The 21,242-nt window shown below is 35.2% G+C and overlaps 2 protein-coding genes across 9 annotated transcripts in view; one reads left to right on the top strand and one right to left on the bottom strand.

Annotated features, from left to right (window-relative positions):
- The window catches only part of LOC118266055 (sorting nexin-2), a 482,399-nt gene that overhangs the window by 399,551 nt on the left and 61,606 nt on the right, over positions 1–21,242 (top strand). The window lies entirely within an intron of this gene.
- Positions 1–21,242, bottom strand: part of LOC118265859 (protein dead ringer) — a 112,151-nt gene that overhangs the window by 28,282 nt on the left and 62,627 nt on the right. For all 8 annotated transcript variants that reach the window (XM_050695016.1, XM_050695017.1, XM_050695015.1 and 5 more), the window contains one exon: positions 12,025–12,097. In XM_050695016.1, coding sequence (XP_050550973.1) covers positions 12,025–12,097 — 73 coding nt within the window. The remainder of the gene's footprint in view (positions 1–12,024; positions 12,098–21,242) is intronic.

A 21,242-nucleotide genomic window follows, 5' to 3' on the forward strand; every position in this document is an offset into this window, starting at 1 on the left:
AAATAAATTCGATCACAAATCGATAGTAGAAGTCGATTACGTTCCGATATCGAGTCATGAATCGGTAACAATGTTGCGAATCATTTGTTTTACTTCATTTGTTTCCTTATGCCTCGTTTGCGACGGAAACGCGTGTTGACATTACCAGAATAGTCCTTTGTTGGGTGTGGTGCCATTTAATAACTTGAAACGTTTTATTTGAACGAACTGTACTTATTGCCTTCAATGAGGAGACGAGAAGCGAGAGAAACTTATTTCAGTTACCACGAACATTAAATTTAAAATGGTTCCCGTTAGTAATTAGTCAATACATTGATAGTTGTTACAATAGTTTCTAGAATAATAATGAACAATATTCTTTTCAACAAACGTTATTGCGGCAAGACAAAATATGAAATTTTAAAATGCGAACACATTGTTCTTAATTATAAAATTTTAGAATGCCGGTTCCAATTCTCGGAAAATAACACGACATTACAATATTTGAAATAAGAACTGTCAAAAAAAAAGTAAGACGGCCGGCCAGTTGTTTGTGGCGTTCCGTTTTATAGGGTCTGTGGATATTGAAAAGAAATTGGGATGTTTGTGAAGGAGCGAGTGATAGACAATGGCGGCGATAGCAAAAGCTGTCATTGTGGAATAACCCGACAGACGTCTGGTGCCAAATGGGCGGTATCATAAAATAGGACTAATACAAGTTTTTTGTTGGTCATGTTCAAACATTACTTTTATGGAACAAGTTATTAAAATTGTATAAAGAGAAAAGTTATAAAATGCCTTTACAAATATCTGAACGAGCTTTTTCATTCCACCCTAAAAATAAACTATTACGTAACGTAACATAACTGTTAAATAACCTATCGCTTACATTTCAAATAGCCAAAATGAATATCTTAATTAAGTACGACAAGCCAAAACAAACAGAATTCGATAAAATACATTCCTTATGTCGATAACATTGCTGAATCGTGAGTCAGTGGACAGAATTATCGATTTTTTTCTACGTCTACGTATCTATTGCAGCTTAGATACTGTCTCCTTCAATTCAGGTAGACGGAATACAATAATAAAACATTTAAACTTAAAAAAAAAAAACATTCGAAGCAATTAACTGAGAGTAAGCCTCCTTGGCGTCAGAAGGATTACAAAGGACTTATCACTTTTTTGTCATCCATTTCTATTGTAACTTGCATATTGAACCTTAAGTCTATTGTGTTATGCGCGGTTTTCGAATACGTTTTGAGTTGGCATTGTGTAGGTGGTCACGTATTTGTTTTTGTTAGATAACAAATTGGTCATTTTACAAGACCCCCGATGAAGCCGTTCACGCTGTATGCCACTGGCTGAATAGAAATATTAATCTTACAACTCGATATCCTTCTCTATTCAAATGTGTTTAAAAATTAAAAAGTCAATATCGAATAAACTAGACTGGACTGAGATTCTAAAGAACACAAAAATATCGTCATAGGAATCCCGACCCTGTACCTATAAAGTTACATACTATTATTCTATAAAAATAAACTTATAAAGAAAGCCTATAAAACTGTTTTACACGCTGTACACACATAGAATTTACCGCACATTGATAAGACCGCCTCCTAGCACTTAACACAAAGCAATCAATATTGAACCTTATCACAACGAAATAGAGACGCATCATCCGTCAACTTGGAAACTGTAGTATAGCAGATGTCGCCGGCGACAAAGTAAAACGAACGTGCTTGTCGCGTAAACACACAATGATGTGTGGGGCCGACCACGCAACAATAGCGACTGCACAATTTGTGATTCTACTATAATACACAGTAATTACTGGGAGAGAAAAAGAAATATTTATTTTTCCCGATTTTGTAGCCTCGGGTTTACATACAAACAAATGTTTTAGCTCACAATAGCATAAATATGGAGCTACATGGTCAAACTGCAATGCTTCGACTCTGTAATTTGCGTGCCGAAATGTTAAGATGGCGATCTCTTAAAATGGTCGCGTTTGTGCCTCATACAATTATATCATTGTTCATAAAGAATGTCACACACGAAAATCGTTCGAGATTCAAATAAGAACAGATATTTCATTGTAACACGTATCGAATTTACGACGAATATGATTTACGGGCGTATTTGATGCGGATGGACAGACGGACAACAATAGGCTCGTACAGGCTGGCGGAGAAGGAACGTTCGACGTTTTAGTATTATAATGCGGTCACACTCCCCCCTCCCCCCACTCGGGCCTGAATAACTTTTTTTTATTACCTATACTTCTCGGAAACAAATGCTCGATTACGTTTATCGCCCGCTTTTATAGTGTTAAATTGAAATGAAAGGTGGCCAGTAATCGAGTATTCAAATGTACTGTCAGTTAACCTTACACCACTTTCATTATAAATGGTTACGATTTCCTGTCGAGTGAAAAGACCACAACATAATTTATTATTATTACAATTTATCATTCATTTTGCTGCGTTTTCATTCAATTACGTCCGTCTTAATACCTCCGTGAAACGTGTATTTATTTCTTTTTGAGGAGCCTCTTAATTAATTTCAGTAATTTGGGTTAAAGAAGTATTTTCGCGAGTTCCCTTAATAAGGCAGCCATTGTTACCGAAAATATTAAAAGCGAAAATCAAGTTTCAGATGTGGAAAGGTCAATTAAATCGGGAATATTGCCGTCTGAATTCGATACCTAAACATAATCGATTAAACACGCGGCTCGGATCGAATACAATGCGGTTTCGGCTCGGAATTATTTTTGGCAGAATTAGGACCAGTCATGTGACGAATATAATACGTGAATCATGTTTGTAAGTGTGTGTATGAATGTTATAAACGGCTATTGTTTTATGCAAATCGATAAATCGACTATTAATGTACTAGAACCAAGCAGACTTTAGAAATATATAAATAGGACGTGTATTTAAATTTAAATAACTTTAATGGATTCTATTTTCAAATCAGAAAGTGTTGATAAATCGATTTTTATACGTCACAGCTACTTAAAACGCAATGATCTAAATTCAAATAAAATTCATAGACAAAAAAACTATTGTCAGATAAAAATTTCGGCTGACATTCTCGGCATTCGGACACATTACTCAGTTCCTGTATTTGTCATTAAAATATGCATTAACACCGTTTTCTTTTATTCTATGTGATTTATTCGCGGTATTAATTTGGCGAGATGAAATATGCCACACCCACGGCACGATCGCCTCCCCAGCTGACGGGCCGGCGAACAAACTCGGCACTCAATGATGTGACAGCTCGCTATGTCGATACAAACCGCTGATTTACAACAGGAAAATTATGTTTATCTACTTCATATTTGTGGATTAATGACTTGTTGATGTATAAACCAAAGTTTCATAAATTATTATTTTGACACTGCTCGCGTTTTGTGCCTTTGATGCAAGCACGTTTTAATATTTATGATGTTCTTATTCTTTGTTGTTTCCTATACAACTTATTGAGACTGCTCTACGGTGTGAAATAGGGTTGGAAATTGTCGTTTAACACAAATTGACAAGTTCAACATGTCCGATTTACATGACAATCACTTAATCCCCCAAGTCCGCGAGAAGTCAAGTCGGACCGCGCGTCGTGAGGCGACCCCACATTACTTTGACTTTTATTAATGAACACTAAATATATGCAAGCAGAACTCATTCAAGCTTGTCCGGAGAATAAATATTAAACTCTGGGAATCTGATGGATCGGCGTTTAACAGAGCCGAATTTGTGAAACAATAAACATTAGCGTTATGAAGGAAACCGGTTCATTAAGCGATCGTAAATACTCCACGTCGTTCAGACTTTGTAATTTGTATCCGATAAAAACTTACAAATGACAGTGTCCAACATAAAAAGTAACATTCGAATGCGTTATGGAAACAGATATATAGCGTATCCGAGATCAAAGCGTCGCATAAAGACTAATAAAATAATTTTATTGGTAGCAAATACAAAAGGAACGTTTAAGACGAGATAAAAATTATTAATAGAGCGGTAAACGTTGGCGGGACGATTTCGTTAAATTAAAAATGTGTAAGTCGGACATTCCGCGACTTTGATATATTAATTCACGTTTCGGCGCGAGATTGTCATCGTACGAGCTGCCGCGGTGCCGCCGCACTCCCAGGAAACCACGAGAACCGCTCAGCCGCGCCTCCGCTAGTGCTGAGACTTTGCACTATTACATTTTCACGATAACTACACTAAATAAATACTAGTTTTTAATAAGTTTTATTTTCAAGTTAATCAAGTTTCAGTAAATCTAAACATCTGAAGTTTTAAGTAATGGTTTCAACTTGGGAGATGCATTTTTTAAGAATCGATTACAGTTTTTCTTCAGTCATTTACATGTTTTCCATGAAAACTAGAAACTATCCCAACACTAGCAGTGCGTTGATTAATTCCACTTTTATTTGTATAAGAATCAAGCAGCTGCCGACGAGCTTTTGATCCCGATACGCCGCAGAGCGCGTCGACATAATGTCGCTAACATTTTTCACGACACGACGAAAACACGACAAAAATAATCGATCATAATCTCGAGAATTCCAAGAAGCCAGATAGAACTTATATTTTTAATTAAAATCTTTTTAGATCGTCTGTTGTTTATAAATATACGAAATGGACTTTTGAATTTGAAATGGAATTTTAATAATCCGATTAATTATACTGAGAAACTAAAATGGCGCATCGTGTGTCAACTATTTTCTTTTAAAAAGCGTAGCGGCATTTTAGCGTCGCTCTATAGAACGAGATTGGTTTTAAAAATTCAAGCAGTTATCAAAATAATGTTCGATGAGTAAGTTATTCGATGAACATGGAATAAGAGACGTGCAAACAAACCAGTAGCGGCTACTAGGCTTGTGTAAACGGCATAATTATCAAACGCACACGAAGGGAAAGTCGGCTAATTGGGAAAGCGCATACCTTTATGTCAGATGTCGTCATTATTATGTACGTATCGGAATATTTGGGTACCGTTCATGTACTACGTGTGTGATTGGAATAATTAATTTTAGGAAAATACCGCTTTTAAAATAATATTTCCGTCTCATCAATCTGTAGTAATTTATAACCCGAGTGAATGAGTCAGCATCTTTTTTTTGTTGAGGATGTCTTTAAACAACAATAAAAACAGAATTCAATACAGTTACAACCTTTTTCGAGTTAGCCATTCATTCAAAGCACACAAATTCGATAGTGTTGCTTCTTTGCATATGCCGTAAACGCGTAGTTTACAAGCGGTAGCGATTTTCCTTATCCAATTTTACTGAATCTTTCATTAGTAAAGAACTCAACATTGTGCTGGGTCTTTCTTACATTTTGATCTATATTCGACAACCTCTTACTACCTACGTAGGTAAACTAAAGTACACATATTGTGTAACAACACACACTTTAGTTATCTAGTTAGCCTCACATCCAAAATTTACTTCATTAATCTTGTAACGAATTCAATGGCACTAGACAGCAAACAAACCAATCCATTTACAATTTATTTTGCAAGAAATAGAAATAGTTCGTTCTTGCCTCTGAAATTTCATCAAAATATCCCATTTATGTATACGTGGATATTCAAACATCCCATTTGAACACCATAATTAATAGCACAATCGCTGTTTCCCATCCCTTGCACCATAGCGACATGCGTGCCTCCCGTAGTGACGGGGCGATATCGGGTCCGTTATTGGCGCTAGATGACCGTCACAATGTTAGATGTGCACCCACTCACCAGTTGACAGCCCCGGGTCGGTCCCGAAGCAGGATCAGGGATACGATTAGTAAATTGGGTGTTTCAAGCTGTTTTTTGTGTTTATTGAGCTATTTTTAACCAACTTCCCAAAAGGAGGAGGTTCTCAATTTGCCGGTATGTTTTATGTTTAATTTTAGTTTAGAAATTCGAAAAGTACCTATATTGTGTAAATAAAATGTAATATAGTCAAGCGCAGTCATTTAATGATTACTAAAACTGTTCCTTAGTAACAATTTTGTTTCAAAAACAATTGCGAAGGACTGGGTTTACTGGGACTGGGTATATGAAATGACTGAGCGGCGGTTAAACTATTAATCTGATGAAATTACACATTGTTCTTAGGTAAGGGAAAACTGAGGCATTAAAAAACCGACGTTTCATTAGTTATGCTTTTGATGTAAACAGACAAAAACTCGTCAAATAACAAGCTCCATAATATTGACTTACTATCTAAGTTTTTAACCAAATATTGACTATTTGGAGGATAAATTGGACACATCCATCAATGAATTTCTATTGATTTTCAAGAATAAATCGAGTATATTTGTCTTCCTCAATACTAGATATGTCTAGTCCATCGCTGGTCTTTGATGTCCCAACTAATAAATACGATTTTTGACGCGATAATTATAAAAACCAAATGTTTACCGAGTCATATCCGCAAATTTTCATTAATATTTGAACTAAGGTACGTGACCATATGAATTTCGTATAAAAACAACATCAAACACTGCCGCTATGTTAACATAATTGTACTGAATTATTATGGTGTGAGAAATTATTATTTATCCGCGGTATTTCGTAGTGTTATAAGTCCCCTATAATAGTGATGGTTCTATTACCACAATAGACCCATCAGACAGTATTTCAAACTCTATGCCAATATTGACAATTTCCGAAAACCTTGCCCTCTTTTGTCCGATTTGGCTTTTTTAGAGACAACCCAAACCGCTGTAACTCCTGTAAACCAGGATCTACAGTAGATACAACCAAGAAAACACTGGATCACTGAAGTCCGACGCGTCTGAATGATACCGCAAGGAAATAAAACAGAAGATATTATTAGAAGAGACGAAAAAGCTATCCGATTTGGCTATTTAATTTAAAATCCCTAAGTTAGTAGTTGTGATCACTCGGCTAACAAGCAATCTGAATTCAGCAATCATCATGACAATTGAAACCATCTTCATACAAAGACAAAAATTACACTTCAGTTTCAAGCATTCGCTAAAACAAAATTTCAATTAAAAACTACAACAATACATATAAATACAAACTGTGACAATGATGACTGTGTGTACCACTATCAATCTTCCCCCCATCCTAATCGGGAGTCTTCATCATCAATCTTGAGTTATTTTAGAGCATGAAGCTCTACAGACACGTTGCTCCAATAATATGGATGCGTAACGAATTTACTTTTTAATATTAAGTGTTCATTTGTTTTCTTTTTTTTGGTAGGAAAGTTTAAGAGAGTGGCGCTAGTGGCGTTTATTGGGTGTATGGAGATGGTAAGCAAGTGGTGATATGAAATTTGATTAAGTTTTATTTGAGAACTCCTTAATTTATAGTTGTAGAATGTCCTTTATTGTGATAAAAACTACCATAAAAGTTTAAAGTAAATTAGATAAATGTTGTATAAAAGAAAATTGGTGGCTTTATAAATAGACTAAGTCAACTTACTTTTTGTGTTTCGTATATCAACATCAATGCTTTGACAGAATCGTATCACATTACAAACGATCACTCAAATCAAAAACCTAATCTCGAACAATGGACAACAGCTCAAAAACAAATCATGTAAGTCAACAAAAAACAAAATTACATTTTTTTTAATTCATATTAAATCCACAAACCACTTTTAAAAGGTAATAAGAACCACGCCCATGGACGTATCGAAGTCGCCTCTAATCAATCAACTCTAGATTAACATTCGTCTAAACTCAGTTTTAAACGGACAAAAACAAATGAGCTAAGCCCAAACTTGAAATCGAATTAACCGCTTGCATGTTTAAGACACCAATTAAACCTCCAACAAAAGCTATCTTCAATGAGACGAAAAAAATTTGATAGATCAACTCTTTAACGTAATCTATAATCTAATTCCTACCAAGCTAAATAACACCCTATCTTCGCACGTTATGGTTGAGATTCGAAGGTTACAAAAATGTAGAAACCCGAGAAGGCTGTTGGCACAACATCTTATATCGATTAAACAGATAATTAATCACGGGAAATGATTCCGAATGAGATGTTATTAGTTATACCACACTCGCTATTACCAAGTGAAACAATAGCCCGGTTTTACATGGTGATTGTTAAACGGAGATTAGATTTGTGTTTTAAATTGCATTGTGTAATCGGACACATAAATATTTGAACACTGTAATGTACCAATATGTCGTATGTTATTTTTACAGACAGGAACAAATTAATGCTCATTTATATAGCAATTAGTGCTATATCTATAAATCTAAATCGCGATAACACGCCTTTTATATGTTAAATGTCTGTTTCTATGTAGAACTATGTAATCTAATGAATAAATCTTGTACTGCGGAACATTAAATATGACACATTTGATATGAAAAACATGAATCATGATTATTTGAAGTAACATTTTTAACATTGTTTTACTGAACTCATTTACTATCGGATTGACGTAGATAATAATTGGAATAGCTTTAATTTAATTGCTTTAATTGGATTGTATTCAAATGTGCAGAGAAAAAGGTTATGTAATTTTAAAGATCACCCTGTAGGTAAGTATCGGCAAGGAGCGGCCGCCAGCCGATCAATCAGGTGCTAACGAGCCGGTCACGTGGTCACAACATCCAACACACCAGCCATATCTTCTATCATAATTAGGCGATAAAATAGACAAATAGAACAAGATACTAAATTAATCACGATTTTTTACACAGCCTGTATACTATAAAAAAAACTAATTCATATATTGACAGGCTTGTTACAATTCTATGTTCATTGCATTGTAAGCTAAATTAGCCGAGTCGAATTACATTTTAAATCATCGATAACAAATTAGACATCAATCGCTGTCAAATTATCGAGTAATTTTACTTCAATCAAAAACGTTCATCGAATTGCAATCGATAAAAAGTAATCGATTAACAAACTGGAACACCCAGTTGGTCACGCGTGCTACAGCAACATAGTCGATTTGTATTTATTTGATAAGTAAACGTGTGTCGCTCGCATCAAACATTAGTCGACGACTCGATAAAATAAAATTTAAAATAATAATTTGTTTTTTTGAACCGAGACGAAGACAGAGTGCGGAGAAGGCGCGGGGCGTGGTCGACTAACTTTCATTACTCACAGGCAATAATAAATGATAAAACATTATTAATACGAGGAGATCAGTCCGTTTGATGGCTCACGCATGCTAACCCACGTCGAATAAATTAATTCTAATCATTAAACGTTGTTTCCTCCGGCAGAACCATTTGTAGCGCTTAAATAAAATATTTATTGAAGTATGAATATATTTGATTAAAGTATTAACACCGATTCCAACTAGTCCAGCCAACAAATCGTAATCAGTCTTATGCGATTAGTTTCCTGCGTTATCTGTTCGCGTAATAATAACCAGAAGTTTATTGGCCGGTTCACCGGAATGATAAATTGAATAATAATTTATTCTGAACAAGATAAGGGCGCTCTCAGATCGCACGCAGTGATACTCTCAACGTGTGCGCTGCACTGGCTACCTGTTACACCGACGCGTAACATAAAACCTTACATTCATTCCGCATTCAACGCTTCGAATAAAAATAAACTGATCGATTCGTAGCTCGTCTACGCGCTACGCCATGGCTACGCAAGGTTACGCGCTACGTCACAATTTTATTCTAATATATCCTTCAATTGGCACTAAAACTTTACAGCTACATAGAAAAATAATAGTGTGAAACTATCTTTATAGTAAGTAACTAATAAAGAAAATAAGAATCATTAAAATTATAGTAACGTGTGAGTTTGACGGGCCGTAGCACATTTGTAGCAAATTATGGCAACGATCAAAACAAAAGATATATCTACATACGCATCCATTACATGGAAAATAGAAAAGAAAAAATATTAACAACCAGTATTACTAGGTCCTGGTACTACAATTATGACAGGTTTCTTAAATGTCAAGTATAATTTGTTGTTTAAGTTTGTTGTAAGACGTATCGGTGTGAGGCGCGGTCACCACTCCGTTTCAATTACACACAGGGGCTAACAAACTGTGGAGGGAACGTTGCCGCCCCCGATACAAACCCCTGATGAAGCTATCTGCTTTTTATGTGGACACCAACCCTGTAGTTATCAACAAGAATTGTTGGGTAAAAGGTGTAAGGTTCTTGAGGATAATCGAATCTTTTTTAGGGTTTAAGGCGAGAAACTGGGTAGTTTTATTTCGGAAAGGTCTACTTATTATCACTGCTGTTTTATAAATAGTATTAAAGTAAGATTTCTGACCTATTTTACTTTAATGATTAGTTTGAAGTTACATATACGAATAGATATTTGCCAGTTTAAAACCCACATTATCAGACTGCAACAACCGAACAAATGACATAAAAAATTACAGAAATATGATTGAAGTGAAATAATTAGGAACAGCTGACATTTGCATCTGCTTAATTATTTAATGTGTTGCATGTAAGGGAACTTTCTGCCAATGGTTGATATAATATGTACTACAGAAAACCAACTACCAATAAATACTAATTCAAATCACAATAGCACAAGGAAATCAAGTAAAACAATAAGACCCCCAATTACTATTGTTAATCACTTCAAAGCACATACAATTAATAACGAATCCTATATAAGGGAAGCATAGAGCTGCAATTGCAACAATAAACCATTGATTTGACTAACAACTGGGCGGTAAGATATCAACATGATCTATCTAGCGACAATCGGCGCCATTTACAACAAAGATCAATTAATGCTAGACAGAGATAGAGATAGAGAAACGCGTGCGGGAGAAAGAGACAGGTGTCGAGTTATCAATCACGCGCCCGCGCACGATCTCGACGCCTCAAGCGATCGAGCGATCTCCCGCTTAATTATTATTTCTATTATGATATTTTAAATATAATGACTATCTTCGGATAAGTATCGTTTGGCGAATTCCCACAGTTTTTTTTTATGTAAAGAGAGTAATAAATACGAGCAATATGGATCAGAATGTTTACAACTATTTTAAGCAGTTGAAGAAGTAACTTGGCTACATTTAGGACTTTTTGTCTAGAGGGCACATGTATTTCTTTTCCATTTCCCGATAGATATTAGAACTTTTGCATGACTATGGTATTTCATGTGGAAATCAGATGCCAATTTTATATTAAGAAATACGCAGTTTTGTATAAAGGTTCTATTAAATCTGTGTTATTTCTAATCGCTACAAGATACCTAGTAAAAGTTCCTACATTAACACAATCAAACACTAATTTCATTATTCTCCTCCTAAATTGAAATCGTTCAAATCTTATTACTAACTTCCATCAATATCTCATAGTACCACGATCAGATACTCGTCCATCACCCATGATCTTATCCCTGGATCACAGATCTCCACAATAAAACCACTTATACGACCAAATGACTGATATCCGATTTGTATCTAACGACCATAATAACTTGACCCCTGTTTCTAAATTAATTGTTCCAAAAGAAATGTCTTACTATGCTGTTGTATTGGTATCAATGATCGTGAATGAAGCATTTAAGAGTTGATAAATTACAATGAATATCAATCGGTACAAAGGATTAATCAAAATGTTATGGGGTTTGGTCATAGATGAACATGTAGCGTGCAGCGGGTGCCGTGTTGAATATTTTTATACGAAGAATGAAGTTCATGATTAAGAGTCCCTATGTGACTCGAAACTAGTAGAGCTTTTCTCCATTAATGTACCGTACGTAAGTAAACCGTGTTTTTACTTAACGAAGAATTCAGTTAAAAGTTTGCAAGATTTGGACAATTGAAAAGTGATTAGAATTGTGTTCATGTATAACTTTAAATTAGATCTCCTATTAAGTTATTAGATAGGTAAATTATACTATTTAAGAACCAGAAAGTTTTCTCATAATAATCTATGGGACAATTTTGCTACAGTATTTAAATTATATCTGTTTTTTAAATCGACATATTTCTAGTCCCCTATTTAAATTTTTTTTAATCGCTCCCGCTACGTCTCAAGCCGTAGCCTTAAAAATGAATGATGTGGGAAGTGCACTTACCTCGCTTTTGCATGAAGGAGAAGAGGTCATCCAGGAATTCCTTCCTTTGTGGATCATCGCTGATCTCATACAACTGGAAATAAAGAAACATTACATTAATACTTTGTACATTTTTATACAAACATGCTGAATGGTGACACCTTCTAATGTGAAGACAGAAGAAGAATAATTACAGATCAAGAGTTTTTGAGTAGGTATATTTATTGTGGATACTTGATAGTGCAAAGAAGACAACAATACTGAATTAAAACGAATGATTAACTAGAATAAGAACTGTTGAGCTCGAATATGTGATCATCAAGTCATCATTCACACGCTCCCATAGTACGCATCTTTCCATATAAAAAACAGCTTAGCTGAGTCCATTTCCACCACTAAGCTATGTGTACCAATGAATATGATTGGTGGAAGCCTCCATAGCAATGTAGCATAGCACATCTCTGGTGGAAAAGCAGTCTAAGAAGAAATAACGGATGATTAGAAGAATGGTTCAACGTCATCCACAGCAAATATAAACAAACAACATAACAGCTAAGGTAATGTATAACAAACAAACGCGGGTACAACTAAAACTATAGGAAAAAAAAGTGCATTTTGTCATAAAACTAGTAATAATGAAGTTATTAATATTCCAAATAGGAAGCTACGGATGTTCATCGATGCGAGGCGACCACGTGTGCCCGCATACTTAGATATACCTTTATACGAAACATAGAAACTGCATTACACTTTACTCGATTCTCATACTATAATGGGTGTTCAACTGACTATTAAATTAAGGTAATTAAAGTCCGTTTCTGTTATAGTTGTATTTATAAAAAGGTGTTGACAATGTTTGAAGTGGAAGATAGAAGATTTGTTCGTAAGTTTATACAAGAATTGAATTTTTATTTTTGTTATCGTAAGTTTTTGGAAATTCTGTCTTAGTAACGCCTTGTGCTACTGAAGTTCGACATATGCCTTGAAAAATCCCAGTTTTTTCAATAGTGTGTTGAGAGAAACTAGCATAAAATCTTAAAAAAAACGTACAATTAATATTAATATGTTACATGTTAGTTTCTAGTTCCCAGATACCAATTATAAATAACAAATGAAATAACATCCATTCGTTACACCATTTTGTTAATACAAGCAAGAGAAATAAATATTTGCACATTTTGCATGAGAAATCATCGATGCCAACTGCTTAATTAATATCTATTGCAAACACACAGACATACAGACGCATGTAGAAGTGTGTATATCAATAGATATTTATAAAAGCAAAACTGTCAAGTCCTTCAATGAATATAGATGAGGAGATTACTCAGTCATTTCGCTATATCGTTTGACATTCGCAATCATGTTTTTTTATTTAATTATACAGGAACCCAGGGGTTCCAGATAAGGCTAACCTACGCCGCAGAAGGCGTGTCTGCCATATAATTACCCGATATCCGCCATTTAAATGCACTCCGTAATTTAAACGTTGATAATGCGGCCGTATCACAAACTACCGCAGATAATGCGACGCGCTTGATTGGTCAGATGTGGACGTAATTATAAATATACCTACTGGTTTTGTTTTGATTATTGCGTATTTATGATAAGCGCCGCTGCTCATTGGATGCTCCTGTTTTTATTAGTTCATGATTCGGAACTATTAAAAGCAGTTTAGCTTTTTTTTTTTTGTGATTTGAGTTTTGATAAGAGGTAGACCAGTCATTGACACAGTTCAGTATATTTGTACATCCAATTTTATCGTGCCACGTTACACGGAATATCCGATTCTAATCTCGTGTATTGACCAATTATCAACGTAATAACGCCATATGACAAACGCGAAAGCGTGATCCTGACATCATAGTCAAACAATGGGAAACCCGTTAAACAATCACGCGCAACTCGTCCGGTTTACATTGAAGAGCGGGCAAAAGTGTCCCATAGCTCGACTACATGTCGGCGCCGGCGGTACACGCGATCAAACACCGAGCTATTTGCATTGCCCGGGCAATTACATCGACGCACTTAGCGCTACGAAGAACTGGGCCGTGGAGAGACAACGAAACGCCATTTGACACTTCCTGTTTCCGTCTAACACCTTTGTACATTCTCATTAAAGATAGGCACTGTATTCTTGCAAAAATTACCATCGCTTATTGCTATTAACCCTGCGAGCGCGGGACACATCTGACCGGGACCAAACGCTAAAACAAATGGTGTACGTTGAACGTTCATAAATGGAACGTGCTTTTTTATTCCGTGTGTGCTATCCGGCGCTAATCGAAAACGTTCTGGCTGGTGATTAATCGCGGGGGGCGAGTCCGAGTCGACAGTGACGATCGAGAAGATTGATGCGAGAGCCGATCGCCTGTTGCCGCTATTAAGAGTCAAGCCCTCGCTCGCGCAAACGCTTATGATCGTCTATTGACACCGACACGACTAATGTAACAACACCTGGGTAACACGTGTCTAACGATACATAAATACATTTACAGTTTTAGACACGGAATACTAAATCGATTATGGCCATCTTACCTAGTTTTATTAATACTAGAGCAGATAGTAAAACATCAAAGAATAAAATCTTGACTGTGGTCCCGAGTAAATCTATGGGGTCAAATAGTATGAAAGTCGTAACTCTCATGGGTCAGGCACTACATTATGCATTCCAATTATCGCAAAACAGACGTTGACAGTGTTATAAGGGTACTACAACGGCCACTCGAACAATTCCTGTACAAATTATTGTATGAAATGACGGGAATATTATCATAACAGGGCCCGGGATAGTGTCGCCCACCGGCGGCCATATTAGAATCACAAAACTAACCGGCTAATCTCCGTAATCTCTATTGTGATGTGCCAATTACGAGTCTCCCCTTCCGCTTGAATAAATAAATAAATATTTTGTAAACATTATCATTGTACCGTGTAGCCACGGAGGCCTAAAAAAGGAATTATTTTTTCATAATATTTTAGGTCCATTATGTGATAAGTCCGTTCCAAAAGTTCACACAAAAATGTTGTAACGTGTTTATAGTGTTTATTCATACGCAAATCACACGTTTCCTGGTTGTAGAGAATGGTTTAAAATTTACTTATTACAATCGACATGTTTATTAAATGTTGTAATTTATAAATAAAATGGGACAAAGTTATAAATAACATAAAACATGCGATTTTATAGTTGCGAAACAATACAATTACGATTACAATGAAGATCATAAATAGTGCAGTCGAGGCCGACATTATTGTGAACAGATCAATATCGATATTTTGTATACTGAGTGACAACATCGATGAATAAATATTATGGGATTTGAAAATAGGGTACCAATATCTGAATAATAAGATGCGATCGCTTTCAAAATCGAATCATAATATCATTTGACTTTCATCACCAAGTCATATTCGATGAAATTAGTTAAATCCCTTTATATTTCGTCCAATAACATGCATACGAAACTAACCCTAACATAATAGAGCTGTCAAGCTAACAAAAAAACGGAAAACAACTTTATCGATATCGATAAAATCACAATCGTGTAAACAAATCGATCGCACGCATTAGATGTTGCTAAACATTTACGATCGCTTCGCTTATATACAATAGTAATACAATAAGCGCCAATCACTGTCGTTCGCTCGATGTCGCCAACAATCGCAGTCCCATACATATTTTATCGACATGGCCTCTAGCTCAAGGTGATTTTAAATCAATCTTTAACATGCACTATTATGTCGTAAAGCCGATGAAATCGATGGTTTAATCTACAAGTTTTAAGCTTGGCGACATCACTAATTTATTTCAATCTAGATTATAAGGTTGTTCTGATTGGTATCTATGAACAATAATTGATAGAACGATGTGTTTTCTAATCTCTGAATCTGATTTTGGGTAATTTACACCATGATTATGATTTTTCGTTAATTGTTCTTGTATTTTTTAACTAAAACTAAATCCAATTTATCGAATCAGTTTAGGAATTAGTATCTAATTGCATTAGCAATTAAAATTTTTCTAAAAACACTACTTATTTGTATTTCCATTGCACAAATCCTATGACATTGATGTATCGGATAATATAAATCGATATTTCGAATGATTCACTACAAATATTGCAAGATGTACCAGCAATTGTGTTGGAAACATTCGATTCGGACATCGTGGCAACTGGCAAGTCCACTCTGATAGACTATTGTGTACGAAGATAGATTTTACAAATGTTTATTGCTTATAAAACTCATAACAGTAAGACTGTTTGCTTTCGAAGGAGAAGGCAGAAGTACTGTCAAGATTTGATTACTAAAATTATATTATAAGAAGCTATTAGTCACCACAGTGGAATGGAAAGAACCTTTAGGTTTCACAATTGAAAAGTTAAAGACTTCAATAGTCTATAATTGCATCAGTGACAAAAATCGAATTGAAACTAATAGTTCCCATATTTAGAAAGGGGAAAGATAGAACATAGCGAATCGAAATGCGAAAACTAAATGCTTAAAGCATCGTGTGTTATCTACACTACTTCCCAATCAAGTAAGAACTATCTTATCTACATCGAAAGTCAGGTACCGGTATGTCAAACAAACAAGTTTGAACCAGACAATGCGCATACGCAACTTTCTTCAAAACACAACACAGGTCAACGTAGCATCCATCCACATCAGTTCCGTTTTCATAACCACCGATCATACAGTCTGCTCATGAATTTCAATACAATTTACACTAGCACTTGTCGACACATTAAATAACATTTTAGAGAGAACTCGACTCCGGCGCAACCTCGTATGGCCCATGCGCCCGCGCCGTGCCGCGAGACAATTTCAAATTGCAAGCAATAATTTAAAGGTGCAATATTTAAGAAGGATGCGTTTATAAATAAACTCGTGGTGGGTATCTAAACATAATAGTAACAGCGTTTATGGTAATGTAAGAGATTTATACTTATTGCTCTTGATGGTTTACGGGAGAAATTACTGTATAAATTTTGCTTTGCATACAATATGGCCGGGGTTAGGCTTGTTTCTACGTCTGTTCGTGTTTTCTTTAAATAACAAATAGATTGGTGTTGCGTTTTCAGTCTGCGATTTATTGTCGTGTTAATTTTTGCTATAGTATTTTCGTTTTACCTTTTCCTTATTCTATTGCGTTTCTTTTTTATCGTGAATTACAATACTTGTATCTAACTTATCGTCTTCCGTAATTTTCATTAGACAATCATTTGCTTCAATAACAAGTTCGACATTAACTAGTCGATCTGCTACATACATAACAATGTGACAATTTATCACAATATTCATAACAGAGTAGCTATTACGTGGCTTCAAAGGCAACCATCGTACGTTGGGTAAGTAGGTACATATGTATATGTATCTACTAAGGAAATTGATTTTCCATTGCGTCGAAGGTAACAATGACAATGTTTCATTGCAATCAGCTAAAGCACTAAAATGGTAATGTCTGCTCGTGTATTCGCGCACATTATGACGATAATGCGACCCATATTCTAAGTACGAAGTGATCGCTTGCCTATCGCTCGAATGCTATAATTATAAGCGGCGCAGTTTTCCGTTTGTAATAAATTAAAATGTATTGATAAGTGTCAAATGGTACGTTGCTGTAGATTGTTGTAGTCACGCACTAGGCGTAGTAAAGGAGGCAGAATATGAAGTTGAGGATGTAGACTAAAGCGAGGTTGATAAAGAAGTATCAAATGCAAATCAAAACGTAGCAGCTTCATACGATAAAGTAGATTATCTTAATCCTACACTCAAAAAAGATTATGATGCAGTAACCATGTATATGTTGAATCAACAATTGAACATGAAGTAGAAACAATCACACAACATAACAAAGATTGCGCAAACAACTCCAACAAAGATGCGCCACACACTTCCAACAATAATAAAATGTTAGTTATTGAGAAAATTAGCTCAATAATTAATGAATTACAGCTAAGAGATCGTGAGACACATGTGAGATGCAATCATGTTCCCACAGAAAACTATTTAGATAGAAACGTATTAGATAGCAAACAATTTGAAGCAACTGTAATGAAATGGAGGCAATGTAACCACAAAATGTGGAATGAATCACGAACTAGACGATAACTATTGCTAACAATTATTGTTGAAGATAAATCGCTTTATGGAAAACCCGTATTACTTAACGCATGCGATTTTGTTACAAAGAGAATTCTTCAATTGTTCGATGTACATATTTGGTGATGGAAAACCAAAATGACTGTGGTTTTTCTTTTGTGTATTACGGAGAATCTTATGATATCATGAGAATTTTTTTTTATACAAATAATATTATTTTTGTGAAACTCAGATTTGGAGAAACAAATATCAATAAACGATTGATGAAAAAGAGAAAATGTTCAGTTTTATACAAAACTCCAATGTTACTAGGAAAGCATATCAGACGAACAAGTACAAAGTCACCACTTCAAAAGCTGAAATCAATAGAATAATGAAGTGAGAGAGAGTTGTCGAGGAGCCGGCAGGTGTCGCCACTGTATTGTGTGTAGCACACTTTTAACCGGAGCTGTAATGAGGTAAACAAACGCTGAGAGCATGTGGTACAAGTTGTAGGAGTAAGCGATGTAGCGACAATAGATTTACATGTTTTTAGGAGTAAAATTTGGAGTGAATTTAAGTTGTGAAGTAATCATCTGATACTTGGCTAGGTCCTAGGTCAGTTTGAGGACTTAAAGACTTTTCTATTTTGAAGATGAGAAGTTTTGATACAAATAAAAAGTTAACATGTGCTTGTAATATTGACCTAGAATATCTCATCACAGAGTTATATTAATCGCTTATCGAATTTAATTTGAAACTTCTGCCAAATAATACGATTTGCCAAGAAGATTAAAGACGTAACTCTTGAAGATCGAAAAATTAGTACAAAATTGTAAGAATTTACCGAATCGCTATCGCCTATACCTTGTTTCAACATACGCATTATATGTAAAACACGGCAAAGTAGCGGAGAGGGCGTTGGCCGCAAAAACAATGCTTCAATTGATAGCTCAGTGTCTAGTGTCGAAATCAGAGTGTACTCTGTGTACCACCGACCTAATGGAGGACCACTGATGGTGAACTGAACCAGCTGAACTGAACTGAACCGTTATGGTTCAAATATAACAGATACTGTTTACATAACTGTTCATTTAAACCATGTATAGTAACAGTTTATGTAGTTTAATGACAATGTCTTGTTTTGTTGGTACTAATTTGGATTAGCGAGAACTTAGTATTTACCTATCCCGTTTGTATTTACTTTGAATTGTGACTTGTTGTTTAAATTCGGCAAGTATATGGGTTTAAAATATAATATCTATTGTTGTTTTCTTTTTTATTTGATGTCATAATGTAATAAATTCTGATGCAGAGCAAGATTATGGCGTTCAAATACTTGACTCATATTCTTAGTCTATAGATTTTTAACGACAAAAATAAAATCCACAAATCTGACCATTTAAACAAGCATTAAGTATACATATGTATAAGTATTTAGTGTTACAAAAATCCTTTTTAAACTCTTGGTTCTTTTACGAATGAATCACCGAATCGGCGTCCGCTTTTTGATAGCAAGTACGAAAGTGCTAAGTGATTCCCATCCCAAATGTTTACACATAAATTACTCCTCATTTGTGAAGGTACTACAAGAGATTGATAGGTAACATAGTACACACTGTGTGTAATTACCCCGACATCTACCACCAATTAGATTAATTTATACAACATTGATGTTGATATGAATTATTAATGCTTTTGAAACATCAATTCGTGAGAGTGTTGAGTTGTATACGGTGCGTTCTTATTCTGTGGTGTGAAGTTTTCATTGATTGTGCTGTGAATGATTTGGTTGTTGAATTAATTGAATATTAATTATGGTTAAACTGTTTATATGTCATTTGCATGTAGGCGTGTGTTAACAAGTCTTAGTTAACCAAAGATTGTTGTCTTATTGCTTTTTATCTACGGTATAATTACAGCCAAAGTTATCCTAAATATAATAAACCCAACCTACTTTCATACTAAAACCTAAACCAATCTTCCAGCCCAACGAATTAGGTACATTCAAGCAATTAATTCCGCGCGCCAATACATAATGTACGTAAAACTACATAATAGTGAGCGGCTTATGTCCGGACACTCGGATAACTCCCCGGCGGAATTATTCCGGGCAAGTAATCACTTAATTGACGAAAACAATACACGTTGCTGGTCATCAACGCATGTGGACAAAGATCGTCGCAAACTAGAAGCGACAAGTTCAACTCGTCCTATCCTGTCCCATAAGTACATTCAGAACGAATGACTGCATTTAGAACTCGTCGCATACTGTTCCATACATTTATAACTCGTCTTATACTGTCCCATACATTCACAACTTGTCGTATACTGTCCCATACATTCACAACTCGTCCTATCCTGTCCCTTAAGTACATTTAAAACTCGTCGCATACTGTCCCATACATTTATAACTCGTTGTATACTGTCCCATACATTCACAACTCGTCGCATACTGTCCCATACATTTATAACCCAGCCAGTTCTATTTTAGTAACGACATTGACAACTGCAAAGGCAAACAAAATTGAAATCGGTCGCGATATTTTTGCAAAATGAATCGGTTATTAAGATTAATTGCCTGCTCTCCTACATATTGCATCGTCGCATTTTTATTTTGGAATGAAGATTAATGTGTTAGTTGAATTTAGAAAAGTGTATAAATACATTATTTGCAATTTGTTATTGATTGTAAACATAGATGAACTAATTTTGTAACGAACCTATCATTTTTTTTCTATTTGGTATATTGCAAGAACGAAATCTATTGTCGCTTCCATACTTTATACATCTTTGTACGTTAAACTATAGAGTATACACAAAGTGTACACGATTACACGCCCTCTCTTTGATCTCCAATTAGATGAACATTTTGGGGTTCCACATATCTACCGTATGATAGGGGAGCCGCCGATTGTAAATAAATATGTTGCTGCTCGTCCGGCTATGCTGAGGGTGTGAATTACTTTCCCAACTGTGCCAAATTAGATCATTTTGTAGACAACGATTTATGTGGATTACGTAACATATTATCTGAACTCACTTAACAGGACTTTGGACGGGAATTACGAAGTATTTTGGTAAAATTGATATTGTTATTATATCATCTAAAGATCTTAGTAAAGTAAACTTATTATGTTACTGTTATCATT

This window comes from Spodoptera frugiperda, chromosome 7 (assembly GCF_023101765.2).
Source record: "Spodoptera frugiperda isolate SF20-4 chromosome 7, AGI-APGP_CSIRO_Sfru_2.0, whole genome shotgun sequence".
Lineage (NCBI taxonomy): Eukaryota > Metazoa > Arthropoda > Insecta > Lepidoptera > Noctuidae > Spodoptera > Spodoptera frugiperda.